The sequence below is a fragment of the Megalops cyprinoides genome, chromosome 12 (assembly GCF_013368585.1).
Source record: "Megalops cyprinoides isolate fMegCyp1 chromosome 12, fMegCyp1.pri, whole genome shotgun sequence".
Lineage (NCBI taxonomy): Eukaryota > Metazoa > Chordata > Actinopteri > Elopiformes > Megalopidae > Megalops > Megalops cyprinoides.
Genome location: NC_050594.1, coordinates 27,982,589 through 28,009,681, shown reverse-complemented (window position 1 = coordinate 28,009,681; position 27,093 = coordinate 27,982,589). Strand labels below are relative to the sequence as shown.

Here is a 27,093-nt window from a genome sequence, read left to right as displayed (position 1 = left end):
CGACAGGTTCTGTTCTTTTGTTGTCAGCTGCTTCCCTGGGGGCCTGCCAGTTTGACTCCCCCACCTGTCACTCATGAGGTGTAGAAACATGGGGGAAGGCCAGTTTGTGTGTCAGTGTGCGCTTACACATGCCTCCATGCAAATTGCATTGTGTTGCAATACTAGACATAATCAGGCTTTTAGGCCATTTTTAAAACTGATGTCAGAAGTCAGTTCTTTCCATGAACTAAGCACCACATTCAACAGCTGAGGGAGCGAAAAAAAGTGTGTAGAATTGCTTCACTATGTCGCTAGCTGTGGGACAGGAGGACAGATTGCACCCTTAACAGCCAGCTGTTCTATCATAACAGAGTGAGGCAGCATGTAAGGTATAATTGTCGGGGTGGTGGTCATGACCCCAATTACCTAAGACTGGGTACATATTGAATAAGTGGATGAGAGAGAGCAGATGATATAGTATCAAAAAAAGACTGGCCATTTGGCAATTTTTCAGGTGCAAACCTAATGAAGGAGGAGAGTCAATTCAAGGCAATGGTGTTGCCTATCAACTTAGCAGGAAGTGAGTCTCATCAGACGGTGGGAGTGCAACAAATCTTCATTCCTGTTTATGAGTTCACTACCCTGGCCAGCGCGAATGGGGTCGGGTGGCAGCAGCCTCCTCAACATAGCAAATGAGCAGGCCAAATTGGTGCCTCTCAGATTTGTATATTATTTACAAACAAAACGTTGAAAAATAACTTTTTGAGATTCCTTGTTTCTGTTAGCTATAACAGTGACTGTATTTCACCACATGCCTCGGACCAAACCATTACCGATTTATCAGAAGCCACAGTGTACATCATGTATTGTGTCATTTATCATGAATCTGGCTTTCAGAATTCACTGCAGAGAAGATATTGCATTACAACAGACCAGAATATCTCTTATGCACTTGTCTTGAATATTTACACCTGAGTGGTCCAGACCAAGATAAAGCAAGTGCAGAGCAATCAACCAGCACTGGAGGTAATACTGGAATGGAAGGGTGCACTCTCTTGCACATGTGCAGATACATGTGCTTCCCCTCTCTCTGATAGGAGCTTAATGAGCTCTCTGGCTCTTTGCCACTGCGTTATCAGGCAGTTGATTGCTATTGTGATGGACATCTATCAGACTGGGGCCAGGGCTGTGGTCTGGGGGAGTCCAGAAGATGGGTTAAATGGATCATTATTAGCAGAGTCACAGTAATCGTGTAAGTGCTATACTATTGAATTGGGAAGTCACGACTGGGAAGTCGAGATAGGAGACACCACATCACTCTGGAGCAGCCCAGGGAAGGATGGTGTGGTTTACATGTTGATGGTTAATTTAGCTAAACTGGATGCAGATGCAGGTGACTCCGTAAATCTGGCCCCCAGATTCTTAAAATATCCAAATGCCATGCAGTGATGGCAGTAAGGTCGTGCTGTAACCATGCACTGATTAGGTGGCGATTTTTTGATGGTCTCAGTTTGTGTGCTGTGTATTTCCTGTACCACAGCCTGGTTTTCAGCATTTGTTCTGAAGTGCTTTAAAATGTTTGATTCCTATGAAGAATTAAGAAATGATCTGTAATGTTCACTTTCTGCTTTACTGTGTTGCATCACGGAATACATCATAGGATGAGCATTAAGGGCAACATGTTCAAATTTCTTTGTCAATGAATAAGTAACGTCAAAACCCTTAGGAGTATGAGTGAACTCACATTCTAACTCTCATGACCATCATTCTCCACTCCATTCTGCTCCTCACTCTTATAAAAGCTGTTCCCTCATTCTACTCAAAACTGCTTCCTCACTTACTCCAAACTGTTTCCTTTCTCTACCCCAGTGTGTTTCCTCTCTGTTGTTCCAGCATTTTCCTCATTCTACTCTAAGCTCTTTCCTCATTACAGTATGAGCTGCTTCCTCTCTGCTCCAAGCTGTTCCCTCATTCTCCTCAAAGCTGCTTCCTCAGCCTGAGGTGAAAAAAGTCCTTACATTTTTCATAATTAGTGTTCTGAATACTCAGATTTTTTTAACAAAACCTCATATATATTAGGCTAATATCCAGATATTTTGTTTGGAAGAGAATTGGACTGAAAGAAAAAAAAATTGTGATAGAATATAAAGAAACAAACACTATAACGCACCATAGGCCTAACTACAATTAGTTGTAATTTAAACAGGATATTCTTGAATGCTTGTGTAAACCATGAATACTATGCAGCTGGTAATTATTGCTGCTAACTATAGTGTGCTGTCATGGCTTGCAATTCTGATGGTTTACTCCAGTTTTATGGACACCTAAAAAATCTGAAACATAACTGGAGAGCAACTGTTGATTATAAAGTGTGTTACGTATTTAGCCGAATATGTATCAAAATTAAATGAGTAGACTCAAATAATGCAAGACACCCATTATAATGCAAGGGTTTAAACTTTGCATTTTTATTTTAGGATTCATTTGCATCATGACCGTTAGGTTAAAGAAGGCAAAAGTCTTTATACAATTATTTGCCCATTTGTGCACTTTAAATCAGATTCCTTCAAAGGTCATCCTCATTTAATTTGCTCATTTTCATTCTGGTTCCAGCTTTCTCATTTCATCATTGTGAGTACCCTTTATCAGATCTGAAATGAGAGTGCGGGGCTGTGTTTAGCTCAGGAGTTTCCAGACCCCGAATCAGACCATCTCAGTATTGCCCTTATTTGGTCCTAGCCAAGACCACAGACAAAATACCGCCCTGAATTTCCCTCCCATGCCTATGTTTTGAAACTACTCAGCCTTGATGTACTATCAGGAAAACTGCTGACCCTGGCTGTTTAAAACTATAATTCCTCACTGATTTATTGAAAATTCTAGATTTAGATATCTTTCCTTTTTCTCTATTCTTTGGTTGATGTGAATGTCCCCCCAACACACACACACACGCGCGCGCACACACACACTTAAAGCAATTGATCCCAGTTTTTTTGACTCTTCAAGACAAGGGCATGATCATGCGCTGTAGTTTAGGGGAGATGTGAGGTGCAGTGAGGCTTGAGTGGTGTCTGAGGGAGGAAGCTCATCTCAGTTTTCCACTGCTTACATTCTTACAGAGGGAGTGCCAGCATTGTGCGGTGCGCTTGCTGAGAAACTGTTGGGTCACCCGTTTCCTTCCTCTCGGTGTCTCCTTCCAATTCCCCTCAAAGGACCAACGACTCCATGTCTGCTGAGCCTCCATCCTCTTCATCTGTCTTCAGTCTCTGTCAACAGAAAGAGCACTATTATAAGCCCCACGGCTGCATCTGATAAATCATGTCCCTTATTCTGACAGAAAGTCCCCCAAAGTCTCAAGTAACCTGTGTGTAGACGAGTTACACCCTCCGTGGGGGCCATGGTCACATGACATTATGGCCTGGGCCTGAGTGGACATCTTTTTGAAGGTGGCATTTGTACAGTGCCCTAGGTAGGCCACAAGATGAAGGAGGCAGAAGCACCATGATTGTGCAATGCTGCAGAGTCATATGTACTCTCTGTGCCAGGACCTGCTGCAATAATGAAGTGCACCAGGGCTCTCTTTAACTTTAATTAAAGAGGGATTTAAGAGCTGTGGCAGGGCTTATGTTGTGTAATCTGAGCGTATCTCTCCTCCTACTGGGTCCAGTTGCATTACCTGAGACTTTTTTGGATTTTTATTTTTGACATCACTTTTTTAACCCTGTATCGGAGCAGTCGCTTTATGGTAATCGTAAAGTAACTGGCACGAAAAATCCTGAGCGTAATTCTTCAGCATGACTAACCATGTGAGGGCTGGGGGTGGCTAACAGTGCCGGAGGAATCAGGGTGATATCTGCTTTGCTGCACATTGACATACATAAGTATTGAGATTAAGCACCAACAGGATCCCACGGCATAATGGAGGCGCACCCCTCGAATGCCCTGCCGACGGAGGCCGAGCAGGGGGGTGGCGTCTCTGTGGGGGGGCTGCGAGAGCGGGGCGCGGTGATGCCCTCCCAGCCTGTGACTCTACCACTCGGCTGCAGGCCTGTCAGGCCCATGATCAGCCGCTGCAGTCAGGGCGTGGGCAGGGCAGCCGGGCATGCTGCTGGGGAAGGGAGGGGGAGCACCGAGGCACCGCCAGCGTGCCCCACAGTGGGGCCCGCGTCTGCCGCCAGAGGGGAAAGCCCCTCGGACTGCCGCCCGTGCTGCCATGGCAACCGTGCCGCCCGCTGGCCACGCCACGCCCACCCCCGATGTGGCCATGGCAACCTGGCCGCTCCCCTTGCCAAGCACTGCCGTGCTAATCCCGTTGTGTCTTGGGCTTCTCAGTCAGCGACTTAATCAAGCTTGATTTGCTTTTCCGCTCTTTGCAAAAACCCAATACTGAGCAAAGTTTTGTAACAAACTCTCGCTCAAGCATGCTGTCGGAGGGCTCAGGCCTAATGCCACACTTCCCCTCTTACTCTTGTTAATCACTAAGATTACCTTTACAATTTAGCCTAAGCAAAAAACAGCAAATGAAAAAAGGTATGGATATTCCTTCTTTAATAATTTTACACAAAGGACATGGTATTTCTGTTGCATTAGATCTTGTCCATTATTCATTGCATATGTATACATTTGTGTGTGTGTGTGTGTGTGTGTGTGTGTGTATTGTTGCTTTAGCCTGCTGTGATGACTGTTTTTATGTCCTGTGTGCTATCTGTCCTTCGTGTTTGCTATCAGTTTGGCAGAGCAATACAGGGACTAATAATTGCATTAACCTCCAGTGCAGGTATAAAAATAGCCTAATCTAATTGCCTTGTCTGATTCGGAGAAGTCATTGTTCAGGGCTAATGCAGCTTGGTGTTCTGACTTCACAGAAATTAGGCTTTTTGGCACTCATCACTCTGTCCTGGCGTGTATTTTTCCATGCAGTTTAAGCATACACACAAACCCTAGGGGATCGCCGAGCCCATAGACCCTGGCACTCAGCCTAGTCCACCTGTGGAGGCCTTTAGCTTGGACCTTTGAATGCTCTGATTTTGAGAGTATCTTGTCATTGTAAACTAATAATTTTACTCATTCCTTTTGTATAGGTATTGTACCTCTCATGCAGGTCAGTCATAATTACCTTTGTAATCAAGTAAGTGCCCTTTTCTCACAAATGAGCTTGCACTTTCAATAGAAAGGTACAGATGACTTTCAGTAATAGGCAGCTGGTACTGACTTTGCCGTAATATGATATATAATATCATAGTGCATTTTGGTCTAACTGCATATTGTAGCAAGTTGAGGTAGTTACACATATTTGGTAAAAGTGGATCAAGCCTTTTGCAACAACCTAAAGAACATTAAATTCACTTGTGAAGAGGCTTTCTTTGACCTTAAAAGGAATTAGCAGGGCCAGTAATCTCCATGAGCACTAATTAATATCAGCATATTTTCATTTGGTCACAGGATGTAGTGAAGAGGTCCTATAAACATGTCTGTTGCAGGGCCAGCAGGGGTCAAAGGTTTCTCTCCTGCTTGATTCAGTAAAGGGTTATTGGGCCATCTCTCACATTCCTTTACTCAAATAATGTTGCAACGTGTGGTTTAGCATGGCCACTTTGCCTGTGTTGTTTTTGGACTAGTATTCTTTTATTTCCATTTCATGTGTATAACTAACAAATTTAAAATCAACTGAAAATAAATATAAAAATGAGCTGTTTGAAATATGTCTGTCCATGTTCATTTGTTGCCCTGACAGTCCTCACTCTGACACATGATAGTTACATACGTATACAGTAGTATTTATTTCCCCAATGGTTTGTGTTCTTGCTCAGACAGGAAATGACATGGGGTTGTCATGACATTGGTGTTGCTGCATTTTTGAGTGCCTCAGACAGGGCATATCTTATTTGGCTTATAATTCTGTCCTCTAGCTTCACTATGCACCAATGATCGGGTTCAGTCGGGCCAGCTGCCATTCGTCCCAGAAGTGTTGTTTTACAATTGGTCATATTTTTCGGTGGCAACAGAGCATATGTGTGTGTGTGTGTGTGTGTGTGTGTATGTGTGTGTGTGTGTGTGTGTGTGTGTGTGTGTGTGTGTGGGTGGGGGGGGTGGCTGAGGGCAAGCCATTCTCCAAGGACACAGAGGGAACTTCCCATATGTTTAGGCCAGAGGGGTGTCTGCCGTTATTATTTAAGATTACTCACTTCGTTGCACACTCTTGAGGTTACATCCATGGGTAACGTATGCACAAGCCTCACTAAATAAACACGCAGTTTCTTTATATTTCTGAGTCGGGCAGACAGCTCTTTGAAACAGAAAATATCATTGGATGCAGTCCAGGGTGAAATGAGCAGAGACAGCTCCGCTTGGATGCCATGGCGACTGATCTCAGCTGGCCCATAGCCTCCTCTCTGTGCGTTTCATACATGAGAGGAAGCGCAGAACATCGATTCAGTTTGGCTCAATAACGCCGGACTGTGGAAATTTACCCACAAATGTACATGCATAGGCATATGCACTCACTCAGACACACACACATACATGTTCACACACAGTCGGGGATACAACACGACACTGACATGCACACGCACACACTCGTAAACCATGAAATAAAATTAGTGTTAGGAGTGAACAATACGTCAGAGACTGTACATTAGATTTTATGACAGAAAATGAGAAAGAAGAAACCCATGGCAAAGACATATTGAAAGGTTGATATTAAAAGGGAGGGGAATCCTGGTGCCTGTGTGTGTGTGTGTGTGTGTGTGTATGGATGCAGTACCACAGTGAAGAGAGAGTGGGGGATTTAGATGTGAAGAGAGTGACCAAAGATCAATAGCCAGACTAGGACACTGACTTTGTTAGTCTTGTTCTAGGCCTCTCTGTGATCTCAGCCATCTCCCACAGGTTTCACCTGATACATGGAATTTGAGGAGAAGAGGAATTTATTTCTAGTTCTGCAAGTGAGTGGTTTGTACTTAATGATTGTGACCAATGTCATTGTTCATGGTTGTTTTAAGAAATTTTTCTTGTTATGTAGATAAATACCTTGGTACATTTTGCCAGTTATGAGAAGTCATCGCTCATCATGGATTACATAAACCATCATTTTGTTAATTAAGAGGTTATGAAAGTTATATATTATTGAGATGATTAATAATGCTCTTTTCATTACTTAAATTCAGATGGGAAGTCCTCAAACTATATTTTACTAAAGAAAAATAAAGAATCCTATACATTGTTAGCAGCCAGAATGTTATCAGAGAGCAGTTATCAGACAATTATCAGAAATTTGCTAACTGTACCTGCTCAGATCAGAACTACAGTATTGTTGCTAAACTATTGTTCATTCTTTAAAATGGTAGTTTCAGCAACTTAACAGATCTTTACTGCACTGCTGTTTTTGAGTTTGGTACTTCGCATAGATCTACTGTAATGATTTTACTGGCAAATTCATGTTCTATAAATGGGTTTCAGAATGTTTTCCTCCATTTGGATGAAGGCACCAGTCAAATTAATGAATATTCAGCCCTGTCTGCAGTTTTCCAATTCATAGGGGCTATTTTGCCTACACTTCACAAACAGATCTGCAGTGTTTCTCTCCTAATCACTTTGCCTCGGGGTACAGTACACATTTCCTTCATGGAAATTAGCTTCACTTTCAAAGGAATATTTTCTTTGATTATGAGCAAAGTTTAGTTTGTGTTATTCAATAAAATCCAATTGCAGAAAGCAAAGCTGCCTTCCACATCAATGAATGGTATAAGAAACAAGCCACTGAGTCATTACCTGACCAAAGCTATTATCATGGCATTCAATGCTGCAGTGTTGCAGTGCCCCATAATCTTTTTTTCTAGTAGTCAGCCAAACAAAACTTAAGAATAATGTCAGTACTCCACTAGCTTTTCTAAATGTACACCACCGCCCCTAAGCGATCTCTTATAGAACTCTCATCAGCAAGCTTTTACTGGATCTGTAATATCGAACTCACAGAGTTTGACATTAGCATTCCACCATCCCTTCATGTCGATATCAGACCAACTGGGGCTTGCCAGCATTGGCCCTCCAAAACCAACCAGTCAGCAAAACAGCATCAGCAGGCCAATTGTATTGGCTTGCTTACACTGGGCCGCTGCCAGCTACTGGATGCAAAGCCTCTGACCGGAAGCTTATTTGGATTAGTTGGTGGATGCCAAATGTTTCAGCATGCCAATGGTAGCCTAGCCATACACTATTGACATTGGTCCTTTAAAGTCAACCAGTCAGCGGAACAGTATTGGCAAGCTGACAGCATTAGATTGCCCATATATGGACACTGCCAGCAAGTGGAAAGAGAGCCCCTAACAGCAAGCCAACACAGGCCAGCTGTTGGCATGCCTACCTGAAAGAAAAAAGCCAACCTTGGTTTACCATGATAAATCATGATTTAGTGCAACAAACCTTGGCTTAATGTTATGAACCTTAACAGCTACTTGTTTATAAAAAGGAGTGAGCTCAGGTTATGGCTAATAATAAATTGACCTACTGGAATAGAATCAGCCATTATAAATCACCTCTCATCATACTCTGAAAGTAATAGCATGAATTGTTAGCTTTTGTTTAGCATGATTTACCATGACAGATTACCGTATTTCATGTTAAGCTATTGGTAAACATGGCCAACAGCATAATTCATTGAATAGTGTGCATCAATGGAGTTGTTTTGATTCATGTCATATTATCTTTTACACATTTGTTTTACTTACTAATAGTAAACAAAATTGTAAAGTTTTCAAGTTTAAATATAAGGAAAGGACACTGCCAGCAGCAAAATACATTGTAATAACCTGGATGAACTGAAAACATTTGAAATTAATAGTAAGCCAGCAATTAATGTTAAAATTGATAACTTTGTTGTTTTATTGCTTTGTCACTTTGTCATATTGGGCTATGAGGAAGAATTCAAATTTGTTTTATCAGTCATTGTAACTGAAGAAGTATGCTCAAATTATTTGATTCTGAGACTTGTTGAATGAGGTCATATGAATGAATTAATTTAAGTGCATATCAAACCTGGCCTTTTTTGACATTTAAAGCTTTGTCTTTTCTTCTGTTTATAGCATATGAAGACATACCTCATAACAATAACCTGGAAGCCTGTTTTTGTGTAGCATGTAGTGTATACTTAGTTTTACAAAGGAAGTTTAATTTTTTTACAAAGACACCTTTTCAGCAGAATTTTCTTTTCTCAGGCAACAGCTCCTTACCAACCAGTTTTCTTTGGTAACTGGATAATGAATATCACTTGCAATATTTCCTTCTACTAGTTACTGTGTTCCTCATGTGTAGTGTGTGAAAAGTGAGAAGGCCCCTGTGGAAAAGACAAAAATACTATCATGCTCTAAAATATTCTAGGTTTTTTAGCCATGGGATTTTTCTTTTCTAAGAATTTTTGGAGAAAACTTGCCATCTTGAGCTGAGAACTTTTGTCTGTCTGATTTCCATCTCTGATAACCCTCATTTGTCTGTTGCTGAATCATTAAGTCATCAAATGAGTCATTTCCACTTTGTAGTTTGTCATGTGCTTGTACTATTTACCATATTAAAACACACAGATTATTGTTCCCTTGAAAAAGGTACATCAACCAAGGCCTCCTTCTCAGTGTCTGTATTCAGGCACAGGCAGACCGTGACAGCTTGGGGCCACTCAGAATGATTGTTTGACCTCAGGTCAGCTCACCCTCTCTCTACCATCACTCCATCTCTTCTAGTGGTGGTTTTGCCTGTGTTGATTTCTGCAGACGTACTTTTGGATTCTAGTTCAACTTAGTTTCCTTGGCAGCAATGAATTCACACATTATTGGCATTTGAGTACGGTTCAGTAATACATTAGTCTGAAATTTGTTTAAATTTGCACATTTGAACTCCCAAATGGCTCAGTCAACTAAGGCATTTGGTCCAAGAGCAGGCTGCACCATACAGCCCGAGTTTGATTCCAGACATGTTGACAGTGACCATGAGCCCATAGTGACGGAACAAACTAGCTTCATTCTGCCACAGTAAGGGTGTGTTTTTCGTCAGGGATTCCTCATCTCACCACCCTCAGGTACCTATGAGCTGCACAGATGGCATCACTGGAGATGTGAATATCCAGCCATTTGCCGCCCTGTGGTGCACCATGGCGGTTGTAGTGTGAAAAATAGTCACTGTAGGCACAATTGTCATTGTGAGGCAAGCCTAATACGCAACTGGTGATTCCAAACAAAAGGTGCTAAGTGGAAAAAGCATACATAAAAGTAAAAAAATAATAAAAGGAAATTGAGAATTGAATGTTAGGTAATAAGCTTACTTATAGTTTTTAACTTTAACAGTATGGTGTGCATTTATAAGAGAGGTCACTGGTGAAATTGTTGAGAAATACCAACCTGCACACTATAGTTTTTTCCATAATATTTGCTATGAATTGAGTTCATGTAAGAAGAGTGACTGATGGACGCTATGACCTCTGCTGCCACCAAATATCTCCCCACCCCATATCAAGTGTGCTTCCTGCTTCTGAAGGGTTGTGAAAGGCTCTAGACATGTACTTTGAATTGCAGATCTTGAGTCCTGTTGGATAAAAAGCCTGTCAGTCATTATGATGGCTGAAGTGTCTCTAAGCAGGGGACATTTTCTGAAATGCAGTTGTTTCCAGTTGAGTGTGAGGTTAAACGAAAAGAGGGGTAGCGTACTGAACCATGGATACAATTTGGAGTGTTTTGCCTAATTACTTTGGAAATTAAGATACAGTGGTTGCATTCTAACTATTTGGTTGCACTTTAGGAAAACAGCAGTTGGCTAGGATTGAGAGTGTGTGTATCAGTGTTGTGGATTGGTTAGTAAATAGTTGGGCAGGTTCCAGTTTAGATTTTTGTTCATTTGTAGCAATTATACTGGAGTTAATGAATCATATTTCTGTTCACTGGGTGAGAATTCACACTACGATTGCACTGTATTCAACCACACCACTTATCACTTGCTAGGTTCTGTTTACAGATCCCACAGCAACACAGCTGTAGAAAAGCTGCTTAAATCCACCTCCACCTATTCAAATTCACCCAGTTAAGGACTGCTTTACATGCTCACACAGTCAAGGTAAGGTGAATAGTTGCAGTACAAATTTAGAATGATAGAAAAAGGAGTTGTACAATCTTTCCCCTCAATTGGTAATGTTTCTTGCAGTAAAACAAAAGGCAATGGCCTTTGTCTGTGGCCCTGTTCATTTATGGGAGGTATGTGAATGGAAACAGTCTCATTCCTCATTCTGCAGTGTCAAAGTAAAGACATGCATATGTCCGATCTTGTCCTCACATGCTTTCTTCTCACTCACTTTTGAGTGCACCTGACTGTGTCAGTTGGGAAACAGCAGGCCAGTGGATTGAGTTTTTAATGGATGTACATAACCTCAGATACGCTCCAGCAGTGTCCACAGGTTAAGTGTACCTTGATCCACCATTTGTCCACCTCTGTTGTTAAAACAAGGTAACAGGAAAATACTTATGAATGTTATTAGACAATACCAAGGTCCTATACCTGGAGATAGGGTAATCACAACAGAAACACTAGCCACGTTTCAGTGCAGCCGGATCCAAGCTAGTGTAGCCAATTTTTACAGCTCCACTTTGCATTTGTATGGAAGAAGTTCAGAGAGATCCTAAAGTGAGAATAAGTATGGACCTGCAGTGCTTGTGTAATGTTCCATAATAAACAGCTCTTGGAATTTAAATGATTCAATGATTTCACTCATATCTCTCAGGGTAAATCTGTGCCCTCATTTCTGCACAACTGTAGGAAGTGAGTATCTGTGCGCTTGAAGTCGCATGTATCGTGCCACTATCATTCTCAGTGATTAGTGCTGAGAGCTGAAACAGTAATATAGTTTGATAGATTACATCAGCTCACAGCTGTGTTTTGTACCAATGCAACATTGCCTGTTCATTTCATATTTTTTTAGTATCTTGTGACCAGGTGTAGATCATGGTTTTCAATGCTTCATTACTGGTATTGACCATTAAGATTTTTGAAAATTGGATGATCCCTCACATAGTAAATTTTCAATATTTGTCATGTTATGTAAGACAATGACCAAATTACTGTTTATGTGCAGATGTATGTTTTCTCTGTTTTCTGCTTACTGTACAATCCATTTTTGGATCTTTCCATCCTGATGAAAAGACCATGGATGAACATATGTGTGTAACAAATGTATGCTTATGTATATGATTGAATGTATAAAAAAGGACACTAATTACTCCTTTCTCTTTCTGTGTGTCTCTCTCTTTCTCAGCGGCAGAAACCAATGTGCCCCAGATTAAGCCCTGGTGGAAGGAGATAGTAGTCATAGGGATTGTGGGATGTGCATCAATGGCCTTCCTCCTCCTAACTGTCATTATCTGCTACAAGGCCATAAAGAGGTAGGCCTCAACCTGTGCATGTCACTCCTGGCTGTATTATTTTGAGGTGTTTCACTCAAAGATCACAACTTAATGCAACAGAACGTAACAGCGTGAGGATGAAGTTATTTGCAGGAACCCAATAAAGATGGAGAGGTCAAGTCAATTCACCACATGACACAAGCTGGGGGTCCAGACAAAAATAGATGTCACTTTGCTGTAATCTGTGATCTGTGATTGATACTTTACACCATAATCATAAACACTACTTAGGACAAAGTGACACAGCCCTCTTTGGAGACTCCTCTGGTCTGTGTTTTCTCTGGAGGCTGGTGTCACAATCGCTCCGTATTTTGATTAGCTCTGGGAGGAGGGGAATGGCGATGTTAACACTGGCACACAAACACACGCCAGTGTTCTAATGGAGCCACCACAGGGCCATGACCCCAACATGCTCTCATCTTTTCATGCATTTTAATGAGGGCAGGAGCATCCTGATTGAGGAGCAGTGGGATGTCAGTTTCCTGTAGTGGGCTGGGGGTCATGGTGAAGGCACCACTTCATCTGAGAGCATCAGGGCTATCCCCCAAGCTACTGATTAATGCCCATCCAGCCAGTGGTGAAATTATTAGAAGCAATACTACCGGAAGCTTCATCAGAGCTTTCGTAAATAGCAATGTGACTGTTGAAATTATGGATCATGTACTGCAATGTTTTTTTTTTCTTTTAATATGGCTTATTCATTCACTCTGGCTGTACATTGTAATGACTCCCACTACTGGATTCAACACTGATGATTTAGTATGGTCTTTGCTCTTAGTCTAACTATTTTCAGGCACATTAATACACCCATCTCTCATATGACATAATGTAAATATAAATGCATTACCTCAGATATTTGACCAACGTATAAGCTGAAAGAAAAGGTTAAGGGTGTACAGAATTCCCTGATTACCCTGTCACTAACAGAGCTTTTCACTGTATCTCCCTCCTCTTCACAGCAACACAGTCAAGAGTCTTATAGAAACACATGGTGCTCACGATTTTACTGCATTACAGCTGATCCTCTATCTCCCTTTAAATATTCAGCCTGCTCTGTATATATTTTTTGCTGTACTGTGTGAAACATGCACATACACACAGCTGTGAATACACATTACACATTTGCAAGACACAGGCATGAGATGGCATAGAAGCATGTGAATGGTGGTACATATGTTGCACACTGAAAAACATTTTCCTTTTCTCAATAAAGAACGGGGCGAATGCAGGCAGCGGAAGTAATGGGTGGCTGTGTTGGGAATTCATTATGGCAATTCTCCAGTATCCTATAGCCGGAGGGGCACCTTTTTAATGCAGCGCTGGCAAGAATGTGTTGCAGTACGGGCCCATTGTAGCTCCAAACCCAAGTCATTATTTATGAATTAATTTGCGCAGTCATTCAGTAGCAGCATCTTTTATACATGCAAGCAGGTCATGTCCTGAAGCTGTGACTGCAGCGCGCCTAGTGACTGCAGACTCCGAGCTACGCCAGGTTCCAGCCCTCCTGGAGCTGCAGCGCAGATGCATCCTATCCGGCTGCTGACATCATGAACTCAGAGCACCGTGTTCCAGATGTACGGTGGCTTGACATGTTTCACGACATATAAACACAAGTCCCATATTCGGAAGCAGAAGGGAGAAACACACGTAGCGTTTAAAAAATAATGGCTGGATTTACTTATTTGAAATTCTTTTTTTATTGAAAAATTGTTTATTTTGCAGTAGTAATTTGATTGCAGGATGCATTTCAGTTTTTCGCAATATGCCATCCTCAGAGCCATCTGTGATTTAGATGGACAGAGCATTTTCATTAATGTTGCGTGAGTTAAAACAACAATGCATAACACTTACAGTACCATCATGCCTCAATAAATATGCCTGTCCCTCCTGGCCAGTGCATACAGCAGACATAAACAGACGTAAATGTCATTAGTGAAATGCTTTATCAAACTCCAGCATTATTAAAGCTCAAATGCTTTACTTTAGATAATATAGTATGCTGTGCTTAGGATCTTTAAAATGCAGTTCAGGATATCAACAGTGAAGAGGGAAGAATGGTGGAAAATATTACATCTGAGCAAAGCGATGTCATCTTTGCATATGCATGCGTTTTTCCTATTCTCTGCAAAAGGACAGAAACCATTTGCATCCTTCTGACATGGGTTAAAGTGAGATGATGACGAGGCAGGCTGCATCTTGCCATCTTGCACAGAGGAGCTCACACTTGACTGTTAGGTAACACTGGCATACTGTCGGGAGAACAGCTGAAAGGCTGCCAGAGAACTGTCCAAAGGGGAAATTGCTGGAGACGGCCAGCTAAATTCACTCATTTAAGCAGTTGCTAAAATGGAAGGACTCTCTGGGGACTGGTGAGGCTCAATGCACCAGGGGGGTAGATTATCGCTGTGTGCTGCACGGAGCATGGCCAGGGCATTCTGTTGATCAATTAATTAATTTTGGAGCCAGACGTCTTTCTCAGAAGCCCCGGCCCCAGAGAGCACAATGCTTTCTGGCTGATTTGTGTGCAGACAGTTTTTCCAGGAACCCATAGTCGCCTGTGGAGGAGCAGTAAATGCTCTTTTTCATTACAGTTTGGTCAGCTAAACTCAATCATCCTACACACTACACTCACAGCTCTTGAGGCAAGCATCTTTCTATCTCCCTTTTTCTCACTTTCACTTCCCTGCCCGCTACATCTCTCAGCTGTTTGAACTGAAATGGCAATTCTGCAGCTATGTTAAATTCACATTTTAGATGAGTTTTCATACTGATTTGTGGCCGTGGAGATAAGGTAATATCGACTTGGCTGCCATTGACGATGTAGACTTCTCTTGTATCTTTTCTATAGAGTGGCAGTGTTGAGAGTATGGATACTGCAGTATTTTTTACTTGCCCAAAAGTCCTAAAGGAAGTCATTTCCACCAAAGATCAAACAGCAAGCTGCCTTACTCACTCTACTCAGATCTGAATTGTTTATGGAAGCTTCATTATTCTTTCACAGCAGCAACAATGACGTTGCTCTTCAGCACTATGAACATGTATTGGATGCTTATATTCTTTATATTTAGGCTGTATTTTCCTTTCTAGTATTATGAAGTTGGATATTATCACCTGTAATAAGGTTGTAAATGATGCAGCTTGGCCTCACAGGGAGTGTATTTGATCTAAATGGAAGAGTTTACTTGTGCATTCAGTTATTTTTTTTACAATATGGGTGATTATGTTATTATTTTGAGTGAGGAGAAAACTCAAGTGGAGGTTTTAGGGAAGGACGATGTCAAGCATATTACACATATATCTGTTTTTTCACCACAGGTCCATTACAGACCATTGCCTTCTGTCTCTTCCCAAATACATGACTAGAACACTAGCTGGCTATGTTATAATTTAAAGTGACAAATGTATACAAAAGTGTGTAAAAAATAGTGTTTAACTCCCAGCCTCATACAACAGTGCTACCCTGGTTGTCATAGCACACTTGTCTGTGAAATGTATGAAGCTGTTTTAGGTAATGATGACGTTAAGTATTCCAATGTTTTGGCACGTTGACACCAAACACTCAACACTGAAGGAAAATCAGTGAATCAAGTGTGTGTAAGAATGTCTGCAACTGAGTGAGCTTTCAAAACTTTTAAAAGGACCACAAAGAGACAGAGCAGAGCCAAAAGTACAAAAAGTACAAAAGTAGCAGTCACATGGAATTGGAGAGACAGCCACAGAACAAGGTAAACAGAACCAGGAATACGGACCCACACATCCGAGGACACATAAGCAGAGAATTAGAGAGACAGGAACACAGACCTAGGGAATAAGATGTTCAGAACCGAAGGCAGAACTGAGGCTAGAGAAACACAGTGCCGGTTTTAGCTAATGAAAAAACAATAAAGAGTGTTGACGTGCTTTAAAAACTCACCAATCACGAAGTCCATCTTCCTCACTGCAATCCATCCATGAGAGCCAGGTTATCAATTTTAGCCTTTATGATGCATTTAAATGCCAGTGCATTCAGCATATTGAAAGATAACTGTCTATTCTGTCGACTGTCAGCAAAATACTGTATGCGGCTGCTGTGTTTGGAAAGACGTTCACTTGTTCCAGATGGGATTGCACCTTTTATCCCAAGCCCAAAGAAAAATTCACACTATTTTGAGGTTGAGATTCTCTGTCAGACAATTCCAAATAGCTAAACAACCTAGCATGTTATGGGACAGTACTGGTGTCAGTTATGTTTGTGTAGACTGGTTTCACTTTGGTATGATTATCTTTAATAGCATACAGTCAGGAGGTAGACAAAATAATGGAAACATCCAATGAAATAAAACTCACATGTTGAAGTAACTAAATCTTTGTTCAAAAGGAGTCTACATGAAGTAACTAAATCTTTGTTCAAAAGGAGTCTACAGGGCTGGGTCCCAACTGTTAAACATGGTGGTAGATCTGTTATGGTATGGGCGACCATCTCATGGGAGTCATTGGGTCTGATTATTACTCTACATGGTAGAATTACAGCCAAGGAATACAATGCCATTTTAATCAGCCAGGTGGACCCTATGGTAGGGCATAACCATCTCCCTGGGGCCCTGCAACTGGTAGTTTGCCTGACCAGGGAGACAGAAGAGAGGGCACTACCTAGAACTTATACATGGGGATTGAATTAAGTGGGGTTTGGATTTTGATTAAGAGCAGACCTGAAGAAGTTGAAGGTGCTGGTTTCACAGAGGGCAGGAGGGACTGGCACTAAGCAAGTATTTACTGCAGTAATTGTTGTAGGGCTTAGAATAATTAATCTATTCTGCAAAAGTATTCAGTGTATTTACTTTTTCAAGGCAAAAATACACAAAAACAAGTCAAGGAGTACCTTTTATCTTTTTATTAACATAAACACACCTCCAGCTAACCCTTTGTCTTCAAGGACAAAAAGCAGACAACTCTCCAGAGAGGTGAAATCTAGATCAGTTTTCATTTAACAGCTCGATCAAGCCTAATTAATTAATCGCTCAGTTGGAACAAAAACCAGCATAGATTTGCTTCAGGACCAGGGCTGAGAAGCACAAATTTAATTTGTATTCGCAATTGAATGAAAAATCACGAAAATTCAATTTTATGCTGGAGTGTGCTTTGAAAGAGTTTATCACAGTCATAATCTTGGTTTTGTTTTGGCAGTCTTGGTTTGTTTGTAAAGACTGTAGCTTGAATATACAGATAGCTGTAGTTAGTGAGTGCAGAATACCCACTGCCTATGAGCTCGTCTGGCACAGTTACAGTCAGATATTTGAAATAACTTTGCTGGTGAACTGTGGCTACATTTGAAATGCAGATTTAATTCTGTCAATCCGCATTTCGCTTTGAGTGGTTCGGTGTCAAAACAGATGAAGAAAAATATGAAACAATGTCTACATGCCAGTACTTAGACATACTGTTTATATACACAAATACAGGCACACATACAATAATATAAAACATACTAAAATATTTATTGGTTGGCAATTTTTAATTATGTGGTTAGCATGAGGATTTTAGCAGATGTTTTGTCAAATTGTGCTACAATTTGACAAAACATACAGTGGATACAGTGGAATACTGTGTGCTTTGAGTAATACCAAATAATTTAAGTAATAATTTAAATAATTCGATTTCTGAAGTCAGATGCAGTACAAAAGCCAATTTCTAACTGGCTGTTTGGAAAATGACCCTTGTAAAGTGTCTTTCTGTGCTTTGTGGGGAAAGCTGCATGCCTGTCCTTATCCGGCTTGTAGCACAATGCTGGCTTCATCAGTGTGTTGACTGGGTGTCATTCAGGATGCTGGGAATCTCATGTAGAAAGAAAAGGGTGATTATTCTGACCAAATTTGTCTTTCAGTGGTTGTCACACTTATAAAAACTCTTCATAAGGCCATGTTTTTGCTGTCTGAAACAAAATGGATGGATTTAAAGTGCAAATGCAGGCAGGTGCTTTCTCACTGAAGTCTCACTACGCAGCAGTCAGCAATCAAGAACTTCCCATGACCATTCTTCAAGGAGGTTTAGTCATCAGTCACCAAACTGCGGATGCATATTTGATGCATCTGTCTACCACATTAAAAAAATGTCTCTTGTGGCACTCCAGTCAGGTGTCTTAAACACTTTACATTTTCATAAAGCAAAGCATACATGCATCAGTACTAACAGTAGTAACAACTGTTCCAAAATAATTTCCTTTGCTGTAACTTTGAAAACCCTGATGTGGTAAGCCTTGTAGTCTGAGTATCTCTCACAGACTAAGGGATAAAGAGAGAGAGAGAGACAGAGAGTGTGTGTGAGAGAGAGAGAGTGAGAGAGAAGCCAACAAGGGAGAGTTAAGTCTCTGTCAGAGCTGGCAAGCTGTAATTGGGCATCCACGTGGATTTGCTAAGTCAATAACAATGCGCGAAAGGTTTGTCAGTGGAAAAAGCCGGAGATATATATAGCTGAGCAGCACCTCAGCGATGGGCTTTCCCAGTGAAAATAAGAAGGCCGATTGCCAGGGAGCCAGCGGGAGAGACGCCGGAGGGCCTGGCGTCCTGATAACTGTGTCTGCAGCAATTTGCCTTTTGTTTTGTCTTGTCTTTTCCGCCAGTCATTTGTCAGAGACAAGAGGCACAAAAAAAGCCCTCACTCGGTTCTTGGCAGCACATAGAAATAATACAAACACAAACTTTACATTTTAGAGGCAGCCATTGCTGAGCAGTCCAAAGCAAGGATGTTCTTGCTGTTGTGCCTGGTATAAGCCAAGTGAGGATCTTCTCCTAAAAAACAAAAGGATTTGTGTTTGTCTTATGTGATTGTCTCTCCTGTATATTTGTTTAGCATCGATTGAGGTAGCAGCGATCCAAACCCGCCTCCACTGACCACATATGCTTTTGTTCAGGCTGTAATGTCCCATAAAGGCTTAGAGGCACTCATGACATGGCCAGAAAGATAAGCATAGCTTTTAAAATCTGTTTTCTGTTTTTATAAAGATAAGCAGTTAATATTATAACACAAAAGTGCCTGAAGTTGTCAAGCTTAGTTAACCAAGTTAACTAAGATAACTCCTGATAAACATTACACATTACAACCATAATATTCCGTAGCAAGCGTCAAACAGATGTGCGCTACACAGCTTTGGCATGAAATATTAATTTGACCCACCAAGTCATTTGGTCACCTGCCAAGTGTACACTGCACTTGATCTATTATTGAAGGCCCAGGCAGAGGTGGAGATGAGGCTTACATGGTCCACTCCATATACTCACAGACAGAACCGTCCTTATGTTAGGTACCTGTCTTCAGTGTAATCACCCTTCTGGACAGCATGGAAAGATGGGTCCTACAGGGGCCCCTGGGTCTCCTCTGGCACTGTGAATGTTAATGTCTTCCCTGACCGTGTTGTTGAGCCTTTGTCAAAAACAAGCGCTTGCTTAAAACACAGTCACGATTCACAGCAGCAAAAAACATCAAAGTATAAAGGCAATTAGTCACTAAAAATGGAAACAGTGGGTTCCGCTTTAGCAGAGCCCATCTCTGTTTTTGTTATTGCAAACCAGGCTGTCCCACACGGAGCCCGCAGCATCTGCTCAGGAAGGCTGTCATCTGTGGCAGTCCACTCCCGCTCAGCCCTCGCCGGGCCACCGAGGACCCCCTGCAGGGTTGGGCTGCCTCCAGCTCACAGCTGGGACCGACACCACCGACCGGCCAACCAACCACAAGTGGGCAGAGGACAAAAAGCTGTCGTCTGCGGGGCCAGGCTTCACAAAATAATAAGAACGTGTTGACATTTGCCTTCTCGCGTAGACTTCGATGAAAATTTATGTTTTGCTAATATTCGGCTGTTGGTCAGTCAGTCAACATGTCCCCGTTGACCAGGAAAAATGGGTTATCAGAATGTAGGTTTGTTGAAATGCAATTGCTGTGTTCCAGAACTGCTGAGAGTTACTGATATTGTACCTTTACACTTCTAATTGTCTAATTTTTTCCATTTTGCATAATTAACAGATGTTTCAATTCAAATAAGGACCACACACAAGCAGATTATTATTTTGTACTTGATTGCAAGAGTACTTCGTTAACACACTAGAGTACACTGTCTTTCCCATGTTGACAGGGGGGATTGCATTCCATTTCAGAAAGGTCATCTTGGTTGGACTTGCCAGACACTCCACACATTTTCATTCTCAGCTTTCACAAACAGTCACAATGGCTGATCCAAGTAAGTTAGATAAGGAATTTGTGTTTGTGAAAAATTTATTTTATTCTATGCTATCGCTGTGTTTGCTTTTGGACTGTTTAACAGCGTGTCAGGAGTTTTTCAGTGCTCCTTTTTTCACTTGTATACTGGCAGAGTTTTGAGAAAGTAGATTGGCTGGTTCTGTTCGTTCATCATGCTTGTGGAACAGATAAATCACCCTGTTTGTGCAGCTGCTCCACCTGTGCTTGTCACATGAATGTAAACCAAAGCCAGGCCATGTAATGGAGCACTCCCACAGTCTAATGCAATGGATTCTTAACCGTTGTGCACACCACATGAATATTTAAATTCAAAGATTGATATACATCTAATACCCATCTCCAATCTCTTTCTTAAAATCAGTAATTATTTCAGTAGTCCAATCTTTGTCCTATAATTAAAATCACATGAAGCACACAAAGGTAATACCACCCAGTTAGATTCAAACAAGTTAAAAAATTAACCTGTAAAACATTAAAATCCGCCTATCTCCAAAAATTGTTCTGACTTTAAAAATGTATGTCAGTAGCAGGTTTCACATATTGACTTATTTTATTGATTGTATGAGGAATATTTATGTAACTGAATGTTTTAAGGATCCTCTATCATAAAGTCCACATTACCAGATTTACCAGTGGTTACATGTACATTATATGGGCAAAAGTATTCGGGTGCCTGACCATGACACCAACAGGGTTTGTAACGACATTGTATTCAAATACATATACTTTAATATGGAGTTGGTCCTCCTTTTGCAGCTATAACAGCTTCCACTCTTCTTGGAAGACTTTCCACAAGATTTTGGAGTGTTTCTGTGGGAATTTGTGCCCATTCATTCTGTAGAGCATTTATGAGGTCAGGCACTGATGTTGGACGAGAAGGCCTGGCTCGCAATCTCCGTTCCAGTTCATCCCAAAGGTGCTTGATGGGGTTGAGGTCAGGGCTCTGTGCGGGCCAGTCAAGTTCTTCCACACTGAACTCATCAAACCATGTCTTTATAGTCCTTGCTTTGTGCACTGGGGCACAGTCATGTTAGAATAGAAAAGGGCCTTCCCCAAATTGTTGCCACAAATTTGGAAGCATAGCATTGTCCAAAATGTCTTGGTATGCTGAAGCATTAAGATTGCCCTTCACTGGAGATTAGGGGCCTAGCCCAAACCCTGAAAAGCAGGTGTGGCCAAATACTTTTGTCCATATAGTGTATGTGATCATCATCTCAAACAGGGTGATTGTAATTTTAATTGTGTGTCTGAATGTGTGAAGGAAGCTGTGAAGGAAGCTGTTAGCTAATGAGCCTCACCTGCCTAATTAACATTAGCAACAAGTTTTTGTTTGCTCTGCCAGGGGGCTGAGTGCTTGGTTTTGTGGGTGGGACTGCTAATGCGCATTCCTCTTTAAAGGTTTATTTTTTTATGAAAATTGCTCCTTCTGTATTTATATGTGAGGTCTATTGGCCAGCACTGTAGGTGGGTGAGTGGATTTGTTAATCATGGAAATCAATAAAAAAGAAAAAACAGGCTGAGAACAGAAGTTTTAAGGTACATGGCTTAAAGGTAGTCTCCCCATTTCAATCTTGTGGGTCTCAGCATGTAGTAGAATGCTTCATTTGCATAAAGGAAGCTCCTGCTGTGTCTTGTTTAAAATTGCTGTTGTTCTGAAGGCTCCAGAGCATGGAGATCAGAGAGGGACCTGAGGCCAGAGGATGTTCATGGTGTGGACCATTCATAAGCACTGTTTGATTTTGCTCCCCTCTATGTCTGTTACTATTCCCAGTACTCGTCACTCCTTCTGGTATATTGCTCACTGCACCCCAGAGACTACTACATTCTGGGTGTCTAAAAATATCTTGAATGTTAAAAATGGCTGCAAAAAAATGAAGCCAGATATGAATTTAGTTTTTGTGTCGCTTGCTAACTCCTCATCGGTGTGAATCATTTAAGCTGACACAAGACACACGAAATTCTATAATTCAATAAGAAATGTAAATGAAAGCATTCTTTCACAAAGTAAATACTTAGAACAGATAAAATAGTCTTTAAAATAGTTATTAGGCTAATGCTCACCTTCAGTATTTCACAAGATGTTTGAATGGTTCCAGAGAGTAACAGGCATAGAACGAGCTGGTCTGTGTGACGCCCAGGGAAACACTGGAGTATCATACAGTGCCCACGCTCGGCTCAAGCGCTCCACTCGCTCCACTCCACGCTTGTGTGAAATTGGTAATGCTACTCTCCCACTCCACTCACATGCCCTGTCTGCAGCTTCAGTTGTGCTTCATCTTCTGCCCCGATTTGCTGCTCATGATGTCCTCATTTACTCACCAAAACGTTGCTGAATGCTCACCTCACTGCCCCAATGCACTAAATCACCTTTGCAGGCTCAGTGCAGCCAAAATTTCTCTCTAAATTTTCCGTTTTATTGATACCCATATCTTCTTCAGGAATGGTTTAATTGGATTGCTCGCATGGTGCTGGAAAACACAGGGCTGGAAGCAGAGCCCCGTAGCTGAAATAAAAATTTCATGGCTCGTGTGGAAAGAGAGGAAGCCAAACAAAACTGAAGAAAAAAGCCTCTACCCTCTTGATGAATATAAAACAGTTCAGTTGCTGTTTATTCAGCATTCCTCTCGGGCATAATGCTCTTACGGTGGAGCAACAGTCTGCAGAAAAATCAGTATAAAATTTTTTTGCCTCCTAAATAAATCAGTACCCAGTACAGTAGGTACAGCAGAGATATGTTCAGCATTGAGTGTTTTGTAAGAGCTGTCATCTTGATGTATCTTTGTATTAACTGCAAAGTTTGGCATTTAATGTGTTTAAACTGACCATCAAGTTCTGTTTCCATGTCACTGGTCTTAAGACAGCCTTTCCTTTTGCCATGAAAACCTGTGACATTCCGAATATCCTGTTGAGCTGTCCTTAGATTTTCTTCTTTTTTGTTAATGTTTTGAATTGTGTGGGTTTAGCCAGCAAGTAAATGCTAATGGTGGTACAGAGTGTGACCCGTAAGAAACCAGTGCTGCCAATAGCTGCTGTGGTATAGGTATGTCCTCAGGTTTTGAACAGCATCCACAGCATAGCAGGAGATACTTCGCAAGATCAGCAAGCTAAAGGCCAATGCCCAATCCAGGGAGCTACCCATACTTTTATTCTAGATTTGGGAGCCAGGGGCCTGGAGTGGCTGTTACTTTCTGAAATGGATGTTCACATACTCAGTTTTGCTTTTTACACTACACCTTGCTCCTCTGCAGTAGCTAGCAATATAGTGGCTATCAGGGTGAGGGGTGGAATTCAGTCCTCACAGTCTGTGAGCTAAGTCCATAAATATCAAATGATGTGTAGCTAGAAGAATTAGAATGGAATGAGGCTAATATTTATTAATGATATAAGTATAAATTTAGTTTTAATGAAGCAAGCAGTGTATACAAAGCAAGAAGAATGACTTGCTGACTACTGTGTTTACAGTGATGCTATGACAGATTCCACTAAGGCAGGTATAGCAGCTTGTGAGTCACCAAGATCAGCCAGAAGAAAATATAAACACACCATAGCAACCACATACTCCCATTAAATGGTACATTTATGTAGCTTTAAATCAGAAAGAACATGAGGTCATCTTAAATTAGGTACAGAAGTGTTAGTAAATCTAGAAAAGCTTCTCCTGGCCAGTCCAACAAAAGTTGTGCCGATCAGATTCCCAATGAAAAGCAGGAGAAGTACTTGTTTGGCCTATTACCTTCAGCACTGGTTGGTTGTGAGAAGCTTATTTTATAGAATCTGGTTGTCTGGCTAGTTGTAAGCAAATAGAATAACTGAAGAAATTTATGGATGGATTGGGATGAAACTTGGTGACAGGATTGCCTTTTGGGCAAGGAGGAAATGATTTGATTTTATAGGACTGCTACGGCAGCTGATAAGGGTTGGAGAAATATGCACTTCATGAAGTTCCACTCCAGTTCATCCTGAAACTGCCTCACAAAATAGTAATTTCCACAACATTAACCACTGCAGATTACAGCAGTGCAGAAGAATGAAAATCCAGACAAAGCACTTTCAAGCGTGTTTATTTGCTAGAGTGAGAAACATTGTACAGAAAGAATTATATTCTTTGGCTCTGATGGCATGAACTTTTGTTTTCTGGAATAAAGTCATCCTTTGTCATCATTAAAGTACAACAGTAGAAAGTATAAATTATAATTTAAAAATGAGTAGAAAATATCCAGCAAATACATCTTGTACATGTTTTATACATTATGTTTTTATTCCTGTTTCATCAGGGGCATGAGTAATTATGCATGGTGTTTGTGTATTTTGCTGTACATTGCTTGTCGTGGTATTGGTATGATCAGATGTAGTAGTATGTGTACTGTTTGTTTGAACTGGCAGCCTTACATAGAAAATGCTCTATAAATAGCATGACTAATGGAGTTTCCTTTAAATGACACTACAGCCTTGCTTGTTTTGTTTTTGTGGGTACTGTATGTTCTCTGTTAGCTTAATTAGTTTGGCACAAAAGTAAACTCTAGAAAACTAGTAAACTATAGAATCTATTTATGAAGAAATAGAAGTTGTGTAGTTATATGGAAGATGTACACTGCTGCTACTGTACCATACCCTGTGTTCTGCTGACAGGACCCCACAGCTTATTATGCAAGAATAGGAACAATGTAGGTATATGAACCAAGTTATAAAAACGATCATGAATTCCAAGTGTTGGCTCAATTGCATGTCATTGACTGAATCTACCTGGACATTGCTTGAATAGACATCCTGATGGTGATCAATGACACTAGTCATGTATGCAGTAGACATACTGACAGCAGAACTGAGGCCCAAATTCTGTTATTTATTGCAGTTAGTTTTAATATATGATTAATGAACACTATGGGCTGAATTAATGATCACCTTTCTTAGACAATATAGAAGGACATGCTGAATTTTAAATGTTTTCAACTCTTACATAAAGCCACTACACTTTACAAACAATTGGAGACATATACTCATAATGTTTTTGTAGAAACACATTTTTATCCCTGGTAGAAAGAAGACAATTTGTTCAGCCACTGTGGGCTCCCGATTATAGTCTGACAGCCAGGGCTGTAGAACCTTACACATCTTGCACTCCAGGTATGTGCTATAACAACTTAGCTACTCGGGAGCCCTTATTTCATTCAATTTAAATGGTGCATCGAAGGCCTTCTCCTGAATGACTGAAAAGATAAGATTAAAAGTAAATTCAAAGAAAACTCAATGTTTCCAGAATTCTGAAAGCCAAAGAAAGCCAGAGAAATCTGTTTTCCAAAGAGACCTGTTTTCCAAACATTGACATTGACAGACCATTTACAAGGTGAAGTGATTCCCCTTGTAAATCGTCTGTTTGGCTGTGAGAAACATTGTACCCCTGTCGCTCACACTGCTGTGGCAAAACCCCCCCAAAGGGCTGGCCCATGGCTTGCCATGACTAATGTTGCTGTCAGTTAGGAGCTGGAAGAGAATGGGGGAATTCTGGGCCAGCTGGAACAGGAGCAGCACAGCGACTCTGCTGAAACCTGCAGTCAGTCAGAGTCTCGCTTCAGCTCTTTTTTGGGTCCAGTAGCTCCTGATTATTTCTCTCGGCAGGACACCTGTTTGCCTCGATTGTAACTGTTCTGTGGCACGGCTGAGATGAGAGATGTTCCCTCACTCACCAGCAAAGAAGCAAAGCCCAAAGTTAGTTCAGAGATGCAGGGTTGGTATTTTAAGCGTAATGAAGTTGTCAGGTGCGATTAAGTGATATTTGGCAGAATAGCACTGAGTGCTTCCCATAACCATTAATGCAGACTGGATGAGTAGCAGCCACCACGGTGTAAATAAAGGATGGCATTTAAAATTTACAAGGGTGGCAGGGAGGGTAGAGAGAGAAAGGGATAAAAAAGGATTAGTTGGGAATCCGTGGCTGTCTGTTTGGAAGAATTGGGACTGGGGTTTTTTTATTGAAGGCTGCCATGCAGAGTTCTGAGACTGTATGGTCTAAGACATGAACACAATTAGATGTGATGAACAAAGGTGATGATGTAGTGATTTTTCTATGTGATGGTTTGCTCGCTGTCCATGTCCATGCAAGAAGATGAAGGCGTCTTTGCTCAGTGTGCAGATCCACTCCAGCTTAACCTGAAGCTTGATATCCTGGTAGTGTAAGTACAGTGAAGACTATACTGCCTCCCTCTCTCTCTCTCTCTCTCTCTCTCTGTACCTCTCTTCCCTGGGGAAATCAGGGGATGCAGGATGCTGCCGGAGTGTAAATCACGCCTGGGGACAGTTTTATTAGAGGGCCCTCCAGCCCCAGGCTGTTCCGACTGTTCCAACAGATGGCACCTCTGGAACAGAGCATTGTGTAACCCACCTCTTTGTATCACGACTTGCGAGCACAGGCATCTTTAATCATTTCCAAGAAGTCACGTGAGGATGCTGAGTGAAT

The 27,093-nt window shown here is 41.3% G+C and overlaps 1 protein-coding gene across 1 annotated transcript in view; it reads left to right on the top strand.

Annotated features, from left to right (window-relative positions):
- Window positions 1-27,093, top strand: part of LOC118787158 (proline-rich membrane anchor 1-like) — a 38,539-nt gene that overhangs the window by 5,872 nt on the left and 5,574 nt on the right. The window contains exon 3 of the mRNA XM_036542619.1: window positions 12,266-12,392. Within this exon, the coding sequence (XP_036398512.1) occupies window positions 12,266-12,392 (127 nt within the window). The remainder of the gene's footprint in view (window positions 1-12,265; window positions 12,393-27,093) is intronic.